The 22,415-nt window shown below is 36.4% G+C and overlaps 5 protein-coding genes across 7 annotated transcripts; 2 read left to right on the plus strand and 3 right to left on the minus strand.

Moving 5' to 3' along the window:
* Positions 1-736: 736 nt before the first annotated feature.
* Positions 737-2,391, minus strand: LOC117781878 (cysteine-rich with EGF-like domain protein 2). Of its 2 annotated transcripts, none has more exons than XM_034618758.1 (3): positions 1,875-2,390; positions 1,399-1,821; positions 737-931 (listed from the first exon to the last, which is right to left on the minus strand). In XM_034618758.1, exons 1-3 carry the CDS (start codon positions 2,329-2,331, stop codon positions 858-860), a joined length of 954 nt encoding a protein of 317 aa, XP_034474649.1. In that variant the 5' UTR covers positions 2,332-2,390; the 3' UTR covers positions 737-857. The 2 variants fall into 2 exon arrangements, with proteins under 2 accessions (XP_034474649.1, XP_034474648.1); XM_034618757.1 differs by lacking the exon at positions 737-931 and adding an exon at positions 966-1,328 and having other exon boundaries at positions 1,875-2,391.
* Positions 2,392-4,569: 2,178 nt separating this feature from the next.
* LOC117781672 (probable cytosolic Fe-S cluster assembly factor GJ13047) lies at positions 4,570-6,380 on the minus strand. The gene is made up of 4 exons (XM_034618473.1): positions 6,238-6,380; positions 6,079-6,171; positions 5,365-6,022; positions 4,570-5,290 (listed from the first exon to the last, which is right to left on the minus strand). The coding sequence occupies exons 1-4, from the start codon at positions 6,298-6,300 to the stop codon at positions 4,674-4,676; spliced, it is 1,431 nt and encodes a 476-aa protein (XP_034474364.1). The 5' UTR covers positions 6,301-6,380; the 3' UTR covers positions 4,570-4,673.
* Positions 6,381-6,741: 361 nt separating this feature from the next.
* Positions 6,742-8,786, plus strand: LOC117779848 (protein CNPPD1). Its single transcript, XM_034616166.1, has 4 exons — positions 6,742-6,884; positions 6,954-7,250; positions 7,690-7,812; positions 7,875-8,786. The coding sequence occupies exons 1-4, from the start codon at positions 6,846-6,848 to the stop codon at positions 8,628-8,630; spliced, it is 1,215 nt and encodes a 404-aa protein (XP_034472057.1). The 5' UTR covers positions 6,742-6,845; the 3' UTR covers positions 8,631-8,786.
* Positions 8,787-9,687: 901 nt separating this feature from the next.
* LOC117779849 (transmembrane protein 65) lies at positions 9,688-22,400 on the minus strand. 2 transcript variants are annotated; one of them, XM_034616167.1, is made up of 7 exons: positions 22,381-22,400; positions 21,589-21,949; positions 10,672-10,797; positions 10,480-10,521; positions 10,336-10,403; positions 9,987-10,190; positions 9,688-9,914 (listed from the first exon to the last, which is right to left on the minus strand). In XM_034616167.1, exons 2-7 carry the CDS (start codon positions 21,908-21,910, stop codon positions 9,828-9,830), a joined length of 849 nt encoding a protein of 282 aa, XP_034472058.1. In that variant the 5' UTR covers positions 21,911-21,949; positions 22,381-22,400; the 3' UTR covers positions 9,688-9,827. The 2 variants fall into 2 exon arrangements, with proteins under 2 accessions (XP_034472058.1, XP_034472059.1); XM_034616168.1 differs by lacking the exons at positions 10,672-10,797; positions 22,381-22,400 and having other exon boundaries at positions 21,589-22,295.
* LOC117779850 (general odorant-binding protein 28a) lies at positions 19,898-20,468 on the plus strand. The gene has a single exon (XM_034616170.1). It carries the CDS (start codon positions 19,909-19,911, stop codon positions 20,338-20,340), a length of 432 nt encoding a protein of 143 aa, XP_034472061.1. The 5' UTR covers positions 19,898-19,908; the 3' UTR covers positions 20,341-20,468.
* Positions 22,401-22,415: the final 15 nt, after the last annotated feature.

Here is a 22,415-nt window from a genome sequence, read left to right on the forward strand (position 1 = left end):
TTGTTCGTACGCGAATTTAAACTTGACTTAACTTTTTTGTATAGATAAATAAATACGAGCATCCTTCCTTTTATTCATGAGGAAAATTAGTTGTACTTCAATTTTGTTCTGTTTTTGTTCTATGTTTTTGATTTAAAAAAGTAGTAACTTTAGACTACGCCATAAATTAAAAAAAAATATTATTTAGAGCATTAACTTTTTATTGTATCGCACGAATGTTGAAATTATTTAATATTTTTCAAATATCAAAATACGTTACCTTTTAGTAATTTCACCATGTGCTGAAGTTGGACATGCGCAGTGGTCAACCAATACATTCGTATTAAACGTTAAAGGTATTAAACGTTAGAGGCAACCGTTTACGTTGATCGTCAACACTACTATTTAAAAAAAAAAAAAAACAAAAGCAATATGACAATAAATTTAACAAATTTTTTCGGTTATTTCGGACAACTTTGATTTAAATAATAAAATAAGGTTCGGTTTCATAAACGATTTTAAGCGTAATTTAACCGTTAAATTGCCGCTGTTTGCATAGGGTTGCACATCCATCGATTGGAAGTTTCATCAAAAATTTAATTTTAGAACAAATGTTTAATTTTGCACTAAGAATATAAAAAACAGACATTGCCTATTTTCTGGGAGCAAATGTTTCCACACGTTTCAAAACTGTGGCGCCAACCTTACTCTAGTTTGATTTGATTTCTCCCACATAATCCCATAAATAAAACATACATTAATCAGTTTTAAAAAACGATTTTCCCAATTTGGCAATTTGGTATTTCAGTTTCAGTACATATAAATTATAATTCGGCAATATTAAACTAAAATTGACTAAGGTATTTAGGCTCTGTGCGTTATAGTTCTTCGCGCTCCAATGCACCTTCGAGAACCGCATCTGAATCGTTATCGCTGTCCAAATTCAAAGCGACTGCAAACAAAATATGGAATATGTTTTTTTTTTAATAAGTTATAAACATAATATTAGTATGCACAATTAAAATACTGCAGATAAATGCTCTTGTACGAATTATTCACAGAATAAATTGAACGCTCTGTCAGCATAAATTCCAATATTGGTTTAGTTTATAATGACTTCATAATTAAATCCTCAAGCTGCTTTGTGTCTATTTCAGGCTTTTGAGCACCTTGTGCTGTTGAATTTAACCAATACTCTGACGCAGCTATATAGATAGCCACCGCTCCGCCGACAATGTATGCAATGTGTGTGGAGCTCTGAAAGATGACGCACGTGGCCACGCACATGCCGAAGTAGGTGAGAAGCCGTGTGATGTTCACATATGAATCGCGTTGCTGCGACGACACATCTTTTTGTATAGAGTGGTAAGAGTTGATTTAATCGCAGTATTAACCAATATGGATGTATCCACTACTCACCCTGACATTTGCCATCCTTAAGGTTATAGCCATCTGCACATTTCTTACACATATCCGGTCCATCGCCATCACAGCCATCACAGGAGCGATCGCATTCAAGGCACGTGAATGATCCTTCATTGTTAACGCAGAACTGTTGTGGTTTACATGCTCGTTGCTGGTCCAAGCACTCGTTAATGTCCACACAGCCGCTTTCGGTCTCCATGCTCCAGCCATCCTTGCACTTGCGACAGCTCTTAGGACCAGATCCGTTGCAACCGCCGTCACCACAAGCAGCATGACAAGGTGTGCACAGCAGCTTTGTTGCATCACGAAAGGATTCGTAGTGTTGCTCATTGCAGTCATTGCAATTGACGCCGGCGTATCCATTGTCACACAGGCACTGGCCATTTCCTTTGCGTGTTCCGTTTCCCTTGCATTTGCCTGTTTCATTGAAATATCAGAAATTGTTTCTGACAAACTTAACCATTACTTACCATTACTGTTGCAGTCGGTACAGGGTTGACACGTTGGCCCATAGGTGCCAGGTGGGCAGCAGACGGACAGCTGTTTAATGCACAGCCAGGCATGCAGATCGGGCTCCTCGTCCTGCTTGTGTGTAAACCAGTCTTCGATCAGCGACTCATGGTCGTTGCTTAGTGTATGACAGTGGTCCTGTCCTCGCTTCACCTCGGTGCATAGCTGCTCTTGGATTTCCACAAACCGCACCTCACTTTTCTTATAGGCTCGCAGTTTCTCCTGCTCCCAAGCTGCATCACCACCGGCATGTTTGCCTCGTTTTGTTCTCTCCAATCCCAAATTAAACGATTCCACAAGTACGCTGCATGCTTTACAAGGCGGCAACTTCGTTGATTTATCCTTTTTCGTTTGTGGATCATCAATAGCAGCTGCAACTGTTAAAAGCGACAGCACAAAACATATTTTTAATAGCATATTATTTTTGTTTTGGTCGCCTGCGGTTTTTTAAGGTTTACGTGTAGTTTTAGGGATGTTGAAGTTGTATCGACATATCGATATTTATAAAGATATCGATTCAACACTGCGATATTATAGTTATCGATACGAATGAAAATCCTCGATGATTTGCATTTCAAATGACAATCAGAATGGTTCCATGATAAAGCCGGAAATACTGCTTCAGGAATACCTATAATGACTTTATTTTATTTTTTACTCAGAAAATCTAGCTTTTGAGTCGCTCAACACTTGGGTTTCAGGCGTAGTGCAGAGTTGACAGAATTAAAAGCAACAGCAAAATGGATGCGAAAGCGGAAACAAAACTGAATGCTGAGTCACTTAATGTGTTGTGTGCCATTTGTAGTGAGTTTTACAATGCAAATGATATAATTTATACAACAAGTAGTTGTGGACATGTTTTCCATAAAAAATGTCTATTCCGTTGGCTCAGCAGCTCGCGAAGTTGTCCACAATGTCGTTCCATTTGTCATAAGGAGCGTGTGAATCGCATTCACTTGCATTTCTCTCAGCCAACTGAAAACGAGGAGGTGAAACGCATGCAAATCCAATGGATACCGATCGATTTGAGTGATCCCTTGGCTAATGTTAACCTTGAAGGTGCCGTGAAATGTGGCACTGATCACGAGGGATTCGCTACGTACGTGGCACGAGCTCATCTACGCGGCGCTTGGATTCCGTCTAACTTCGTTCCAGAAATAAGAGCTGCTCACGCACCCTATAACTGGCTCAATAATCGACTTACGGAGGTTGAGTTGTTAATCCTTACAGACTGTGAACTCGAATGGGTAAAAGCAGCATTTGGCAACGTCCCCTCGAACGCCTTTGAAACTGGCTACACCGAAAGAGGCGAACCATTGTACACCGGTCGTACTACATATGAAAACCGTATAGTGCTTGGAAAGATCCATCCATCCTGGAGGAGTCTATTTATTCCCAATGAAGGCATCGAACTCAGGACATTTCACTATGAAGTCCTTGTGGTTAAACCCAAAGAACAGGCCGAAATTTAATGGAATTTCAATTTTAAATTGCCCTTTTTTTATCTGTTGTACATTTAGGCAACACACATATTTTAATTCGCTTTATATAAATATATTTTAATTTTAGTTTTCTTAATTTTCTACATACCTAATTATCTCTATACATAAAACTCTATGTACAGACTCTCTGAAAATTATAAAATGCTAACCATATATTTTTGCCCTGGCTGTTTTTCTTCGTGTTCTTTGTTTTGCTACTGAAATTCAAAAACTAAGAAAGGGCTGCAAAATTAGGAAAATGTGGCTATACTGAAGTTTGAACAAAATCTGCTCTGATACAAATAACGTTTTGATTTTAAATCGATAATATGTGAATTGCTATAACATAAATCAGTTTCAGAAACTTTTAAAAGAAAGTGTGAAAACTCTGTTTCTTAGACTTGTTAACATAAGTTTCCTTGCAGAATCGTATAGGTAGAATAATACTATTTGCTATTCAGCTCCATTATATCGTTATCGTTTTATTATAGCATTATCAGCTGCTTTGTTATACCTACATTAGTATCATTAGACTGTATCGTTACATTATTGATATCGTCATAGTACTCATCCCTAATATTTAAGTCCGTATTCTTGTAAAAAAAGAACACTTATAAAAAGGTTCTATGAAACACCGGGAAGCCCCTAACTTAAAAGGATAAATGTGGATCTGTTGGCGTGAGCTGATAGTTATGAGCTGGACAGATTGAGGGCAATGTGTGCCAAGTCTATGTGCGATATGTCCATAGCAACTGCACCCGAGGTGCTAAAGACAGCCGATGTGTACAACATGAAGGATCTTAAATCCCAGGCAATTCAATTTTTTAAACCTAATATTCACGAAATAAATGAGACTGAAAACTGGAGGTATTAAGTTACAACAGATAGACACCTAATATCAGTGAGTAAAAGTTCCTTGAATTTATAGTAAGAGATGAATTGTAAAGGGAAGAAGAAGATAAAGTAATTAAGAAAATATACCTTAACAATTTGAAATGATTCAGGCTTTTAAAACTGTTCTTGAGAATTTTATCAACTCGGTAAAGTATTTTGAAGATCTTGAGTTTGATTTTTAGTTAACTAATTGGTCTGGATAAATATCATGTTTATCAATATGTTTAATAAAAAATACAGCTGAGCTCTTCATGTGTAGAAAGTAGAAAAAAAAGATAAATTGCTTGTTTAGTTTAAGAACAACAGTCGTTTATATTTGTGTACATATTGCTGTAGACTGACCCGACAAAATTAACAATAAAAAAGGAATTAACAGAATCTGCGCTACCATTTTATGTTTAACGCCGTATTGAGTTTCTCCACTGCGTGATACTTTGTGTGCAGTAGCTCTTCAGATTTATCCGTATGTGCGCCACCCAAAAATTCAGTGTATATCTGTTTAGTATGCGTATTATCGGGATCGGAGCGGGGCAGCTGCTTGTACATTTCCTCGAGCTGTTGGGTTAACTCACGCACATGTTGTCCCGTCGTCGGTCGCACCTGTGCACCGCCATTGATGCAGCCGGAGGGGCAGGCCATCACTTCGACAAAATGATATGGTGCCGTTTTGCCACGCTTCAGTTTCTGTACCAGATTTTGTATATTACGAAATCCATTTGCAATGGCAAATTTTAAAAGTATCTTGCCATCTTTTTCCAAGCAAATTTCGCTAAAATCGCGATTTCGTAGCGCCTTGAATTGCAACTCATTGGGCGTCTCCTCGCTGAATAGCTCATGGGCGGCATATTTAAATATGTGCTCCGCATAGCCACCAGACATGGTCGCCTCATGTGCCCATATCAGAGATTCCGGCTGCTGATCCGTCCAGGGCCAATCGAAATCCGAGGGTGCATACTGCTGCAATGTTTGTTCCTCCGTTTGCAGCATTTGTTCCACCTCAACTGCAAGGTAATTTAGTAAATTATAACTATCCCAAACTATCGAAGGTATACGACATTAAATTGATTCAACTTACTTGAGGTAATTACACAGTCCACATCACGTGACTCATTCACCTCGCTATAAAAATCGTCGCGGGAAGCCTCCAGCTTTTTGTCATAGCAGGGCATGACTGTCACATGGTAGATCCTTGAACCTGACACTCCCAGCTTTTCAGCCAACAATTGCTTGACCAGAACACCCATAATCTGTTGCGGCGAACGCGTTGTGGCAATGTGAGGCAATATGAAAGTACCATGCGTTTTCTCGGCATAGCAAACCCATCCGGGACACGAGGAACTGAGCATGCCGAGCTCTGGATTGTCGCGAAAGCGATCAACAAACTCCTGCCGACACTCGAGCAATGCCAGATCATCAGCAATTTTTGTACACAGAACATAATCCGCTCCGAGTTGACGTAAGTAACCGGCCAAATGGCGTGCCGTCTCCTCCACGCCGAGCTGATAGCGATGTGCCAAACTCAGCAGTGGCTGTGTGGAAATGGTAAACACAATGATACGAGCCTCCTTGCTCTCATCGGTGGTTTTAAGAGTTTGATTTTCGCGCAGCACTTTGAGCAGCTCCTCCTGACTTTGCTGCGTAATAAGTACGCCCTCGGCGGAAGTAATGCACCCGGAGCAGGCCAAGCAATCTTGCAGTGTGATCTCAACTTTCTGCAGCTTTTGCTTACCGCTCTGTGGAGAGCTTAGAGTTGAGTTGTTTGTTACTCTTAGAAACAAAAATTACTTACATCAGATTCCTCGTAGTAGCCATCGGCTTGCACAGTAATTTTAGCGCCAGTCTTCGACTTTGTCTTATCTATCGTCACTGGTTTTATGCATTCCTAAAGTGAAAATTAGTTAGTTATGTTAGTATTCATTTATCAAACCAGAAGCTTACTTAAGTTTACCTGTGAAGGAGTAATAAAGTCGTCTAGGTCAGTAAGTTGTAAAGCTCCGCTAAATCGCGACATGGCTGCAAAAACTGTTGCAACTTTTTAGAGGAATAAACCAAAACGTTGATACCTGACCCAAAGTTTGCCACCCTGTTAAATTCTCCTATCTGGCAGCATGCACCATTTTGGGTCAAATGTCAAAATTGGTACTTAGAAATTTGCTAGCTTCTTTTTTTTTGTTTTTTCTAATTTTGAAGCTTGAATTTAATTTTTTTTTAGAAATTTTGTTGAAATTTTCTGAATTTTTTTTATCAGAGTTAGATTTGTTACTTCTCTCCCCTTAGAGTGACAAACTTCAAACCAACACTAAAATACTTATCTTTATTTTATGTAATTTCGAATTTCAAATTTTCTTAAAATTATTAATTTTTGTCAAAGTTTTGGCCTTTTGAAATTTGCAATACCTGAAGTTAAAATTTACCAGTGTGGCCACAATTTAAGAACCAATTTAGCCATTCGCCACAAAAAACGGGCTGGCATGTCCGGCTTGTGCCCGTTTTGTGCGAATGACAAAACGTTGATTTCGTTCACTTGCATGCTGAAAACGCAGAACATTTTTAACGATGGGGCGAAGTAAATTCGTCGCCTCCACGCCAAAAAAGGTAATCAAATGGATTTGTCATCATTTGCCATGTCCAGCACTAACTGTTAATACAATTTGCAACTTGCAGGTGATGCAGCACGGGGAGTTTATAAATCGCATACGTAAAACACTCTACTATGGTGGCGTGGACACCACAGAGGCGGACATGGAAGTTTCCATGCCGTTTGCTGAGTATGCAGCTGATTTATTCTCGGAGCCACATCGGGGTCATTCATTGCATCGTTTGAGTTCGATTGCTGCTGGCAAAACTCATGCCACACCATGCTCTCTAATAATGGCTTTAATTTACTTGGATCGCCTGAATATCATTGATCCGGGATATGGCTGTAGAATCACGCCACAGGAACTGTTTGTTGTGTCATTGGTAAGTTCAGTCTGTTGTTGTTGCTCTGAGTACAAAACCTGTTGATTGATAACCTGCCTTCAACGCAATTACATATACACTCACGCGCTGTGGTGTTCGTGTGTGTACATGCGCACGCACACACACACAGAGATTCTTACATGCATGCAAAGAGCGAGCTGTTCTAAAATTGAGCAAAAAGTTGTAATTGTATGGGTGATCACCTGTCAATTTGTTTTTGCTTTGTTTTGTTTGCATTGCAATCTCACAATTATTGCTTTAATAGTATTTGTATTATTTTATTAAACGAGGGCAACTGCCACTGCAGCAACTGCTAAGCTAATTAAATGCCAGCTTTTTATATAATTCTTTGTAATAACAAACAATAAAGTGATCATGCCAAAGCAATGACGTCACTTGTTTGTACTTACTCATAAACTTGTTTTTGTTTTGTTTACAGATGATTTCAACCAAATTCTATGCCGGCCACGATGAACGTTTCTATTTGGAAGACTGGGCAAAAGAGGGCAACATGAGTGAGGACAAGCTTAAGGAAATGGAAATTGAGTTTTTGACAGCCATTGTAAGTGTGAATTTCATTTCAACAAATACAGATTTACATACTTTCCTTCTTCCATCTTTAAGGACTGGAACATATACATATCGAATGAACAATTCTTTGATAAGCTGAGCAGTGTGGAACGCACGCTGGCACAACGAGAGGGGCTGAGACGAGGCTGGTTAACCTACAGTGAATTAATGCAGTTGCTGCCCAACTTTACGTTGATGAGCTTTTTACTTAATAATTTCGCAGTGCTGGCGTTAAGCTATGCGGCCAGCGTGTTTACGATCGCGGGCGCCTTTTTCATTGCTAGCCAAGTGCCGGGCACGCTGTGGCATCGTCAAACCGACACGAGTCCAGCAGCAACGGTCAACACAACGCTTACGACCCCAATTGCCACGCCCGTTGCTACACAAGCTGCGCCTGTTCTTGGTGGCGAGAATTCGATTCGGGTTGCTGCGCCCAATGAAAGCTGCAATGCATTGAATGTGGAGTTGGAACTCTTGAAGCTGGAGCAACAATATTGTGCCGAAGAAAGACTGAATGAATTGCAACGCAGACAGCGTTTGGAACAACCCCCTGCTAATGCCCTTCTACCGACCATCTCTCATATGGAATTTGCGACCACTCCTCAGGATAATACGCAACACTGGCTCAACATTAAATCACAATACAGCGATGATAATGAGAATCGAAATGTTATGAATTTTGGCCACAACAAGCACAACAATTGGAATCATGCCCAGAATGCATCCGTTTTTTGGCAACTGCTCAGCGATGCAATGTCGCATCAATCGTTTTTAGTACGCTGGCCAGAGCTGTGGCCAAAATTCATCTAAGACGTGAACTGCAATTTTAAAAATAATAGTATAATCCGTTTAATTTCACTAATAACGAAGATTCATTTCAACTATCAACTAATGTTGACTACAGATAAATTATATTTTTTCAACAAGAATTACACAATAAACTTATCTGCAACACGAAACCAAATAGAGAGTTCATTGTTTAAATGTTTGTATAGCACATCATACTCACACTTTTAGACGCCACTGTGGATCTAAACAGCAGCAAACTCTCCCGTATTTCACAGTCGCGTCTACGCATATGTGCGCGTGCCACAGTGGTGTCTAGATATGAGTGCCAGCTTATAGTAGGGTTTAAATAAAATTCATTCACATTTCAATATTATTTATTTATTTGTTAAGCTCTCTACATTTGGACATTAACATTAAACATAATGCATAACTGTTGCTAATGATTCGTTTTTGTATATGTATCTAAAGCAAATTTATATTCAGAGTAATGATTCGAACAGCTTCAAGAATTAAGTGCATCAGTTAAAGCATTTTTTAGGCACTTTACAGTGTGGCGAGTTTTAAAGGAGAATTTTTAAGGGCATTCCATGATCTTGATAGGAAATTTGCTTTGCTATGCAGTTTATTAGTTTTACTAGTTTGCCAATAACAATACTCGTGTTTTCGTTAATATTTTGAATGAATTCTCAGCTAAATTCTCTACAAAAAATGGCTATTTTGATTTTAGCGTTACATTTGGACCTTTTGCAGCTACTATATATATTTATAATCAATTTTGCTCTATATATTAATATGGTTTATATGATAATTGTATATCATTCGATTTTTTTTTCGATCAAGGAATATTGCCTACAATTACGAAATACCAAATATCAATTGTTTCTGATTGCTTTGATTTGGTTTGAGCCCATTCCTAGAACTTAAGACAAGTTTATTATACAATGTGCAGTCAGAATCAGTGCTCGAAACTCATTAAATATATTTATGTAAAACCTAAAGATTACAAACAATATGAATAGTAGTTAGTAGGTACTTTGAGTGTCACATTAGCTTGATTTTATACATACATGGAGAACAATTTAAAAATACAACAAATAATTTATTTTTCGTAGAAATTTCATAATTACATTCTTAAAATAGGATTGCGTTCGGATTGAGATTTCCGGGACACCACCTGAAAATTGACAAATTCACTACATAAGTATTAAGATACCCAGTTTACTCCTTCGGTTTATCATCTTCAGATATAAACCACAGGGGACACATGCCGAGAAGGCAACCAACTGTGATTCCTATAATTCGACCCTACAAATAAATAAATAAGAATTATTATGAAATACTTATCTGATTATGATGATTAGGGCAAGGTTTGCTTACCCAACTGGAGGCTCGTTTGCTGGACTTTAACTCAAATTGTGCAGGTGTCATTCGAGGTTGTTTCAGACCCAACATCTGACAGATATCTTCCACATACGAAGCAGTGGTAATGCCAATAATATCACTGATGGTATTGCCAAAACCAGCGGCGGCCATGGTCGATAACGTTATAAAGTGGCCCAAATAGCTTTCGATGTACTCGCCCTACGAAAAGATATTTTTTCTTATTATCAAGACATTAAAAATTACTTAATAGAAATCTCAAAATTTTTAAATTCTCCACAATTTAATGTTAAGTATGATACCATTTAGTAAGCATTAAATTTAATTATAGGCAAATATTACTCACGGCCATGATCATTATAAAATTGTCAAGAAATCCAAATGCGATAAAGGGCACAGCGTTCACAAAGAAAACTGTGAAAAAGTAATAAAAACAGAAATGAAAGCGAAACTGTTGTTTAAAAAATATATTATTAAATTTTTCACTTACTTCTGTACAATTGTGCTGCCGTGGGAGGCTCCGCTGCTTCCACTGTGAGATAGAGAAAGAAAGAATAAAATAGATTAAGAAGGAAAAAAATAATTAAATTTAGTTTTCAACTTCAAGTGGAATGCCGTATACAATTTTATTATTGTTTTAGTATTTGGTTTTGTTGTGCTGACCCTATTTTGTAGGCTTTACCCAATTTCTTTTTCAGCCATTCGTCGGGCACGGCACAAAATGTGCCGGACGGATCCACCGCACCCAGTGGCGTCTTATTGGAGAGTCGTCCGAAGCGTGTTCGCCAGCTGCCAACCGCCAGCTGACCTTTTGGTTTGATGCACAGTGTAATTGTTGACGTGTAGTGTAGTTGCGATGTTGTTATTGTTGTTTGTGTATCGATTGTTTGGTTCGAAAATCAAAACACAAGTGGGAAGTTTATATATGCAAATAAAAAGAGAGTACAAGTTGTCATTAAATGATAAACAACAGAACTTAATAATTAGTTATGCTTCAACTATAATAATCTACTAATACACACTAAAAAGTTTAACTTAATTATAGGTGTAAATACTCATTTAAATACCAAAGAATAATTATCGAAATGACAACATGAACATGACGTAGAAACATGATGTAGATAGATCAATAGATTATATAACTTTTACTTAATATTAGAAGCACTAATTATGATGAGTGATAATGAACTTGTGTAAGCCTTTAAGTCGTTGGGAGTCAAAGAAGTATTTTTATTAAAGTTTTATACCTTTAAACTTTTTATGTATATTCTTAAATCATAATTTATAAAAAAATATACCATATATGCACATACATATATTCATAAAATAGAAATGACTAAGTATTATGAACGATTTAAAAGACAAGACTCAATGTTAACTGCAAACTAGTTGCTGTTAGCGCCTTAATTTCTGCTTTCGCATGCACAACGCTAATTAAAAAAGGCAAAAGGATGAATGCTGTCGCATTATGTAAGCTAACACCTGACTCCTGACCTAGCTCTACGTCAACCCCCAATGTCAGCCTGTTTTTCATTCACACTTTACGAATTGCATTAAAATTGCAATGGCAAACAAAAAGCACAAACATAAAGCAGCTCAACTGCTGTAGGTGTGAATGTGTGTGTGTGTGCCTGGCTGTTAGCTTGCGTGATTGTGTGTGACTTTGTCTCGCTGCTATGAAACTTAATTACATTTTGCAATGGGCTTTAATGTCGTAATTTTAACGTTGCATACTTTCACGCGCCGCAAAAGCATTCGGGCTCACGTCTAAATTTCTCCACATATAGTATGTATGCGTGTTTGAGTCGCAGTGTGTTTATGGGTGTATGTATGTGTTTTATGTGTATTTAAGTTTGTGAACGACACATTTTTTCGCCACTTTGGGCCCTCTTAGCATTAGCAACGTGTCACAATTGCGCTTAAAACTCAGAGTGTCAACAGCAAAGGAAGAAAAACAGTAGCACAACTGTTTAGAAAGTGCGTAGGTCAGGAAATAAACGTCATCAAACAATGATAATTACCATTACTGTTATCAGCAACAGTGCAGGACCCCAAAGAGCCCAATTAATTAACTGCTGCTCTCAGAGCAATCACAATGGGGGACATTAAAAATGTGTTGCCTTCCTCTAGGTGACAAGTTCAAATGCGCATTAAACGGAGTGCTTAGACTATTTAAATACCCTTTAAAAGGGACTGGATTGATTATTATTCCTAAAATAAGAATACCATTAATTTGTTGAATTTTATAAAACATAAATACTTCTATAATAATATAATATCAAAGATGTACATCATTTATCGAAACACTTCTCCCGATTATATATATCAGGTATATATCACAAATCTCTAGAGAATTTTTATAAAATCTCTCAACAAATATTTCAACATTTGAGATCATTGGTTTTAAGGAACACCTACTATTCCTTTAGTGCTGTCAAGACTTTATTTTACAAAAATTGAAAATTATATTGTAAAGGATTGTAAATAAATGGTTGTCCCCTTTATACACCTGTTTTACCCGCATGAATGTCTGTGCTCTTATGCCCATTATGCGGGGTATAATCAGCTGCCACTGGGGCACACTTTGTCGCTCGCTAGCTGGCTGTCATACATCAGTTATACACGTGTGTGTGTGTTGGCATGTCCATAAAAACCTAACCAAAGCCAGTCTGTCTTCTTTTATGCATGGCCACTGAGCAATTTTCAGGGCAATTATGTCATTTAGGTGGCGGTTAAGTGTTTAACATTAAATCCTCACTTGATTCAACGAATCACAAAAACATGCTATAACACATAGCAATGACAAGGGTAGTTGTAAGCGAATGCACTGCTATTTTTTACCCGCTAAACTTAAGGCTCCATATAAAGGCAATTTCTACAAATCTCTGCAGTAGACTGAGTACAAGCTAGTGATGATCATCTTAACAGTGGGATCCTCTTGTTTAAGTGATAACTTTTTTCGATGTTAGCTATCGTAAGAACTGTTTATCGATTCATCGATGATAATGAATAAATGGCGTGGTGTCACTTTTGGACGTACACTTGAATCGTACGATTGTGTTCAGTGTTTAATTAATTAATTCTACATCTCTAATGACCCAAAACTTGTTATCCGTGTTCCTGATAATGTTTTCGGTTGCTGTTAAATGTCTAAATAAATGTTGTATGATTTGATAGATTGTAAGTTTGATGTTTTTTAGAAACGCTCAAAGGGAAAGTTTGGAAAAATGGACAAAGATGTAAAAAATAGAGGCCAAAAATGATTAAATCAATATTCCACAAGGAAATCGGTTGAGATTTGACGGAGCTATGATTTTGAAAATCGCTCAATAGAAAAGTATGAAAAATACGATGTTGTTGCAGGATAAAATTAGAGCTGGTTTTTCGATTTTTTTTTAAGAATATTGATTTAACTAGCTCGTTTGATCGTCAGCAAATGATCGAGTTAAATTAGTTGAAAATCGCTACCGCGAAAAGCGAATAGTTGGTTTTTTGACGGATATTTGCGTTACTAATTTATGTCATTCATCAGATGCACAACGGGGAATATGCCCAGTGTAGTCAATCAGTACGGGTATTTGCCCATAGAGAAGCCACATGGGCAATCACTGACCTCGCCATTTTTTTTATTGCGTGAAATCTGTATCATGTGCACGCATACGTACACATATTTACAAACAATCACACGCACATATAGTATATATATACAAACAGACAACCACAGTCAAGGCTTGATTTGTTGAGCAAACAACGAGCGAATATTGAAATGGGCGCCTGAAAGTAGGCAGCACTAGAATTGAACTCTACGCTGAAATCTTTGAGTCGCACTTGAAGTCGACTGTTTTTACCCTCTACTTTAATATTCGATACTCGTAGAGAAAATGGGTATATTGTAACTGTTGTCATGTGACAGGAAGAGTCTTGAGAGTTAGAGACTTTGAAAAAAACTTAATGAACAGACACGATATAGCACTCACAGATGTGGAATAAATCCATCACACCCACAATTTACAAGATGGAGTGTTGTTATTTATATTAAAGTTTTTAATTTATTAATATAAGTATACCTACTTAATCATAACAATATCGGATACATATAACATAAAGTACAGATGTTTTAAGTTTTAGCAATACAATCTTTTTCGCATAAAATAAACAAATATATAAAGTGAGTAATGGGTATCTGACAGTAACTAACTATTTTTCTATTTCTGTTTATGGGGCCACAAAAGGCAAAGCATATTCTTATCTTGCCTCGTAGTATGAGAGTACTTGCCATAAAAGAAGCAACAGGAAGACGTGAGTCGTAGCTGTCTCTGTGTGTGTGCATGTATCTGTGTTTGCTGACAACAAAGTAGGGTGAGAATTTTACTACATATACACAATTTGGAATTCACATACACATATGTGACTGTTTGGCGCATGTACTGATTGTGTGTGAATAGTATGTATGCATTTGTGTGTGTGGAAACGAGTGTGCAGACAATTTGCATAACATTTAGTAGCGCTTATTGGTTGGGTGACTGTGTGAGACAGACTACTTCGTGTTTAGCATTTAAATTGGCTGCCACTGTGGGTATGAATAGAATACTCGTACTTTCCCTTTCTTGAATTTTAAACAAAACTGAAGCATTGTCCTGGCAGGTAAGAAGTTAACCTTGCATAACAAACGAACAAGTTATTTTTGAGGTCAGCCTAAAAGCATGCTAACAATTTATCACAGACCTTGAAGCTTGGAGTTTGGTGGAATTTAAATTACGTTGAGTTAATCAAAGAGTTTCAATTTTGTAATTAACATTAGAAGATTACATTTGACTTTGTGGGAATATAATCAACTATATTACACTTATATTTGATAGATAACAATTTTGTGAATACTAGTTAAGCATTTCGCCTTATTAAGCTAGACTAGTTTAGTCAAATATTAATAATTAGATTATATTTCAATACAAGTTCAACTTAAGTTTAATGACTTAAACTGTAATACAGTATTTCGACAACGAATTAAATATGAAAATTACGTGTATTTAAAGCATTTCATTTCTACATTCTCATATTCTTTAAATGCTTCACAAAATCTGTTAAATCTATTAAATTACAACAATTTGAACATTGCAGATTATCGTGGATTTATTGAACACTTTTCATTTAAGTCTATACAAGTGTAGTGCTTAAATATATAATGACTGTTATTTCGACAATTAATAAATAACCAATTAAACAAAAGTTGCAAAATTCATAAAGGCATTTATTAAATCTTCTTCCATAAAGCATCATCACCCAACAGTAAAATGCCAAAAATAATTAGTTTGTGTCTTTCGACAACATACAAAAAGCAAAATTAGTTAAAGTTGAAAGGTAAATTAAAGCATTTCTTATTTTTTTTCTTCTCATTGTTCTCTAAAAGATTCACGAATTCAGCAGTGTTATTTACTTCGACAAAGTTTTAATACGGCATTAAAATTCAAAACACAACTGTATAATACTTAAAACTGTATTGCAACTAACTATAAACAAAATGAACAAAAGTTTTTAACTTCATTAGTGCACTTCTTCTTTTTGATTTCCCCATTTGCACTAAATGCTACACAAATGCTCTGCTATCTTTTTTTAAATTGAAACATTTTTAGTGAAACAGTTTTAAATGCTGTAATTCATCTGTATAATACTTGAATATTCATCTGTATAATACTTGAATACTTGAATATTCGACAACTAACGAATAACAACAAGAACAAAAGTTTCCTAAATTCGTTCCTTTCATTCCTTTGCTTTTTTATTATTTTATTAACATTTCTAGTTTATATTTGGCTCTGCTCATGAGAATTTAAGAATAAATTTCTACCTTTCGACGACAAAAAAAATAAAATACACAAAATTTGTAAAATTCATTTGCATTTGTATTTTCTCATTGTTTTCTGAATGCTCGACAGATTCTCAGTCAACATTTGCTAAATTGAAACATTTTTGCGTGCCATTTGGTGTTTGTTTTGTTATTTTTATGTAAACTCCACAAATCCTGCGAGCGACCGCAATGTGTTACAATCAAAGAGGGCATAAAAACCGAAAGTAAGCCAGTTTTAGCTGTGTGTGTGTATGTGTGCTTATATACATATATATTTATATACAGATAGTTATGTACACGTATTTAGTTATGTACACCTGCCCGGGTTGTGGTCCCGTTTTTAGCTCTTTGTCAGACTCTGAGAGCTTAGCGTGCACAGTTTTCAATTTATCGCTCTGTTTTTATGCTTTTTTCTCTCTCTCCCGCTACCGCTTCCGTTTTCGCTTTCACTCCCTGTCTTCTTATTCCGGATTTCTTGTTCTCCTCTCACGCACTGTCTGTGTTGCTTTGTGCCTTCATTTGAGTTGCTTTGTTTTATGACTTTTTAAAGGTACACAGTGTGTACTACACACACACAAATACAGTAACATCACTCAGACACACACACACACACACACGCACAAAGTCTGCTTGTTGCTTCCGCCTGTTGCCAACATTGTCTTGCATGGACGTTTCAGGTGTCGTGGCCAATTCAAGACGTTCTCAAACACAACGGCACGTGCTTCAAAAAGGCAGCAGCAAATTGAATCAAATTACGAAAGGTACCGAGTGCTCGCCTCATTTTATATTGCATACTTTACAGCGAAATGCCATCAATGACTCTTTTAAAGTTTTGCTTCCATCATGGCTCAACTCTTTGTTTCTTCATCTTAAATTCGATATGCATTATTTATTATTTTTTGATTCACGAAGCATCAATTTTTTCTTTTTTCTCATCATTTTTTTTTTTTATAAATTCATCTAAAATTCTTTTTGCATTGTCTATTATATTTCCATCTCTTCCAACTTTTTTTTTTTCTGTAATATAACTCTTCACAGTTTTTAAAATAAATACAAAGAATCTTCTGTAAGCATTATAATAATGCACCTAAAAAAATTGAAATATCACAAAAGAGGTTTTAAATGGATTCGATTTTTAAGACTTGTTTCAAATAAAAAATGTTTATTTATTTTATTTTCATCTCTCCAAGTCATTTTACCATGTAATTCTCAGTTATTTTTTATTGAGTAACTCTTCTGAAACAAAGCAAAGTAGTTACAGAATCGTTTAATTATAAATTCATTTATTTTTTCATCTTAAATTTGTATGCAATATTTATTTTATTTCCATCTCTTCAACAGAGTATCAAAATTTTCCTCACTCAACTTCACTTTTCCACGCATTTTTGCATATTGATTTTTCCGTTTGAATTTTCTTATTTATAGTGTGAAGTTTTTCAATTGCTTTGCCTGTCAGCTCGTTGCACATACATAAGATATGTATATTCCCCCATAACTTTCGCATCGAGTCTATAAATAATTCAGATTTGAGCGCACTTCCTCTTTCATGAATATTTTAGTTAATACTGATAAATTAAATGAAATTCTAGTTTCCACAGAGTAAATTTGATATTTTGGATCCTGTTTTATATTGGTATCAAGATTTCAATGCTTAGTTAAGTCACAAATGAGGTCAGATAACGCTTAATAGAATATAATTTAAATCCATGACCCTCTGCTAAGAGAGAGAGAGAGAAGTTTCTCTAACAGATGCTCTCATCAAGGCTCATGACTTTTTTTCTTGCACAGCACAATGAACATCATTTAATGTGGGGGGCAGAGACAGAGAGAATCGCAGATGCCCTGGGCAGACAAGTGGGCGGGCTTGGCAGTTACTTGGGGTATATACGTGTATTTGTATATATAAGTTGGTTGAACCACCAGTAATGCCAAACGAATTGTCGGTTTCTGGCTTTCTTGGAAAAAATGGGGAGGGTTGCCAAGCAAATTTTGTACGACATTCCACTTTGCTGATGTTTCTCAAAAATGCTTTTGGCGTTTTAAGTGCCCACCAACCGCTAATTTGATTAACTTGGCTTTCCCCAAGTACCAAGTCTTTAGAACTGTACGAAAAGCATCTCTGGTTACTTTTAGTATTCGTGTTGAAAGCAACAGTTAGTAAAACAGATAAAAGACGAAGCTGAATGTGCCATTAAGAACCCACTTACTTTACAACTTTTTAGATTCGAATTACAGAATTTGACAATATCTCATTACAAAAGGAAACTTGGAAACTTTTGGTATATTCTTTCAACTTATTTTGATTGTTTTTCTTGATGAACAAGTTTTTTATTTCTTTTTTCATGTACTTAAGCTAATTCTTTTATTTTATTAACAGCTGTTACGTGGATTTAACAGTATGCAAGATAACAAAACTATATGTAAAGTCTCTCTACATATGTTAAGTAGTTATTAAATTGCTTATTAAACATAAATATGTTAGCTCGCTTTTGCATGCTTATTTATTTGTATTAATCTTTTTATATTAGATAATTGTTAATAATCGTTATTGCAATATTTGATACCTTAACAGCTTTTATACATATCTTTAATACAATTCCGATTGTTCTCTGTTCATCATAACATTTAATAGCTATTTGATCAGAAACATGTTACACGTAACATTTTATTTTGCTTGAATTTTTATCAAACGACTCAGCAAGTTCTTATCACAAAGCAAAGTTACGTGTGAAAACTCGTGAAACTTTTGCTGATTAGCCCCCAATCATTGGGCATTATAAGTAGTTGTTGGCTAGTTGATATTGCAGTTTGATAAACCAATTCACCATATTTTACAGCAATGCCAGATTTAAGCGCCAACGAAAAATGTAATCAAAAACTTATTTGGAGGAAACAAAGTGTTGCCAGAAAGTGTAAGCGCTAAACTAAAAGCTACAGCGACAGCCGCGACGCTGACGACGACGTTGGCGTTCTGCTTGATGCGTAAAGCAGTTTCGTCAAGTTTCAACTAGCTGCATGCGGTGCCAAGTTGTTGGCTGTTGAAATTTTAATGAGCAACCAAAACAAAATCGAAATGCTTTGCTTGTGCTTTGTATTGTACCATATGCGACAAACAAAATACAAATACACAAGCATAAATAGATGCGCATATTTAAATAGTTTGTTGATTTTGTCAATATTTGTTCCCGTTTATTTTCATATTTGTCCAGGCGCAAATTAATAGTATGCTTTGTCAACATGCCTTAGCAACACAATATCTGTGGCAAATGTTGCTAGATGCTGATCAGCTGCACTGCTAGCAACATTATGTTGGGTTGGTATCAACTTATCAATATTTGTTTAAGTTAAATTTATTATTGCTTTGACTGTAAAAAAAAAATGAAAATTGTTTAAATGTTGCCAGATACAGTCGATCGGCTTCTGCTGTTGGCAGCATGTTCTGTGACGAATATATTGCTATCAACATGTGTTTAAGTTGACCTTTAAAAACTCTGGCAACATTGTGAAAGGGAAATTGTTTTTGCATTTGCCACTCAAAACAAATCAAACAATTTGCATTACTTAAATAAATGATGCCGAATGGCAAACGGCACAAGATTTGTGGCGCAGACAGAGAGAGAGAGAGAGAGATAGAGAGATAGAGAGAGAGGTGGATAGAGTCGACTCCTGCATAGGATGAGCACTCAGGAAATGGTAAATCTGTGCTTTGATTTCCTAATGTGTTAACATTTGGTCACGTACACCCAAAAAAAAAAATGAGAGAAGATTTTGCCATGACTCTGTGAGAGTGAGAATGTGAGTTTATTGAGTTGGAAGCTAGTTTGTCCTGTTGTTTGTGTTAGTGGGTGTATCTGCTGCTCAGCTCAAAGTTGAGATGGGAAAAACGTTTAATAATACTTATTAAACATTGGGCAATTAATTGACAGCATTGTTAAGCTAAATTTAACTCTATAATTTCACAGCTGACAGATTACAGCAAACTGTGTATAAAACGCTGTCAATTTGGCCAAAACATCAACAGTTTTATTCACAAATTAACAGCAGTTACAACTCGAACAACGTACAACGTACAACATGCAACGTTTTGTGTATTCCGTGGTAATGATCGCTCTGCTGGGAGCCGCCTTGGTGCGTGCCTTTGACGAGAAGGCTGCCTTGGCCAAGTTCATGGAGTATGCCGAACCCTGCAAGGTTGAAGTTGGCGCCAGCGACAGCGACATGGACGAGGCAATGAAACATCTGCCGGCATCCACCTACGAGGGCAAATGCATGCGATCCTGCGTCATGAAGAAGTTCAATCTGATGGATGCCAATGGCAAACTGGACACAAATGCCGGACACGAGAAGGCCAAGCAATACACTGGCAATGATCCTGCCAAGCTAAAGATTGCCCTCGAAATTGGCGACATCTGTGCGGCCATCACTGTGCCCGATGACCACTGCGAGGCGGCTGAAGCCTACGGCAAGTGCTTCAAATCGGAGGCACAGACACGTGGCCTCATGTAGATACCCCAACGATCCTATCTCCAAAGGAAGCAGACGAACCAAGGCACATCCAGGCGATACCTCGAGAACCCAATTAAAAATGTAGTTAATCAACTATGCCTATATATGTATTATTATTATTTTGATCAGTAACGTAAATTTTATTATTTTTAAAATAAAAAGAAATAAAAAAAATTGTTTTCCCTTTTTAATACAAAGATTACTATTAGCCTTTTTTTTTTATAAAAATATGGAAAAAAAGAGAGAAAGAAAAATTATTCTTATTATTTTTGAAGTTTTAGTTTTCAAATCAATAATAGCTCTCATTATAAATATACCCGTTACCTAAAAACTAAATAAAAGGGTATATCGTGTTCGTTGGAATGTTGGTAACAGGGAGAAGAAGGCATCTCCGACCCTATAAAGTATATATAAATATATATACATTTTTTTTTTTTAATTGAATGCAAATATTTTCAAAGTTCATTTTTTTTTTAATTTTTAAGTAAAAATCTTTTCATGAAAGATTACACCTGGATTCGTGAACTTTGCATCATTAACATGGATTTCCGATCCAATATATACATTTGATCAGCATCAATTCTGCACTGTCCGTCTGTCAGTCAGAAATTACATAATTTAAAAGCAGTTACCCGAGCATCGCCCTAAATATCAGAAGTGTCACATAATGAAAACCAAACGGAACTCCCCCAAACATGTATGAAGTCTTAGTATATTTTCGGTTGGTTTCGATTTCTGTGACACCCTTGTATATGTATGTACAGTGTACATACATACTAATATCACGTTTTGATATATTTTTGGTTCTTAATAAAAAATTAAGACATTTTTTTTAAATTTTATTATATACAAATTACAAAAAGAGCTTGGATAAATTTGTATAGTAAATATTAAACATATTAAAATAATAATGATCAAAACATAATATCTTAATTCCACTACAGAGGTATTTTCTAATATTGAGAACATCGACAAATAATACCTAAGCAATTTCTAAAACATTAAAAGTAACGAAAATTAAGGCTAAAGAGATTACATCGTGAAAAATAGGAATATTTAATGGTTTTTTTTATTTTATGCAACCGCATATTTTAAATATATATGTTTTTTTTTACTACAATTGATTATGTAAAGTTTTCTCCGCTGCCAAATTACATTTATTTATGAAATTTTCTCTTTTTTCAATTGTTCTTGGCGCTCGTTTTGACTTTTAAAGAGTGAAAATGCATTTTTGGAAAATGTACTTACTTTCGTATAATTTCTTCTCCTTATCAGCGTCCATTTTGAACATGGCATCGCGAAGATTGTGGCGCTCCTCCTCATCCAAGTTGTACAGCAGCTCCATGGCGCGCTCACTATTCAGGTGGTGACTAAATTTGGAGTAACTACGCCTCTCGGTGGGAAGTTGTTGGTGTCGCACATATTTGTTATATCTGTTGCTATTGCTGTTGCATGCCACCATGAAGGTGAGTCGTCGTTGGAAGCAGCTGCTGTTTGTTATCATTGGTGCCATCATTGACTGCGTCTGGCAGTGACGCACCAAATACCTGAAGGCGCCTTGGTTCATCATTGTTGCGTTAAAAAGTAAAAAAAATTCCTATTTGCGGCGCTGTGATCAAATTCGTGACGTCACTAAACACTCAAGCAGAGAATTTGCATTTAATGATATGGTGCGTGTATATGTGATGGCTATATAGGTGTGTGTGCAGTGAGTGTCCGTGAATATAAACAAAAACACAAGCTTTGCTTTGGCCTCTGCTTTTGCTTTTGCCTTTGCTTTGCCTTGCCACGCACAACTACAATTACTACGCACAACAGCCGCGACCCGCTGACCGAATAATTTGTTGCGTATGCAACTTCGTTTCCCGTTCGACTAACGCGAGGGCGATGTGACGACAGTTACGATGTTAAGCTTTGGCCATAAAACTTCGCGCTGTCGCTCTCGCTCTCGTTTAAGTTTACAAGGTACTTTTTGGCGACTGAAATTCTTGAAGCAAACAGCTGTTCGAACGCTCACACACGATATTTGGCTTTACCTACCACACACGCTACGACATTTCGCCACATCACGAACG

Source organism: Drosophila innubila, assembly GCF_004354385.1.
Source record: "Drosophila innubila isolate TH190305 chromosome 2L unlocalized genomic scaffold, UK_Dinn_1.0 4_B_2L, whole genome shotgun sequence".
In the NCBI taxonomy this organism is placed as follows: Eukaryota; Metazoa; Arthropoda; class Insecta; order Diptera; family Drosophilidae; genus Drosophila; species Drosophila innubila.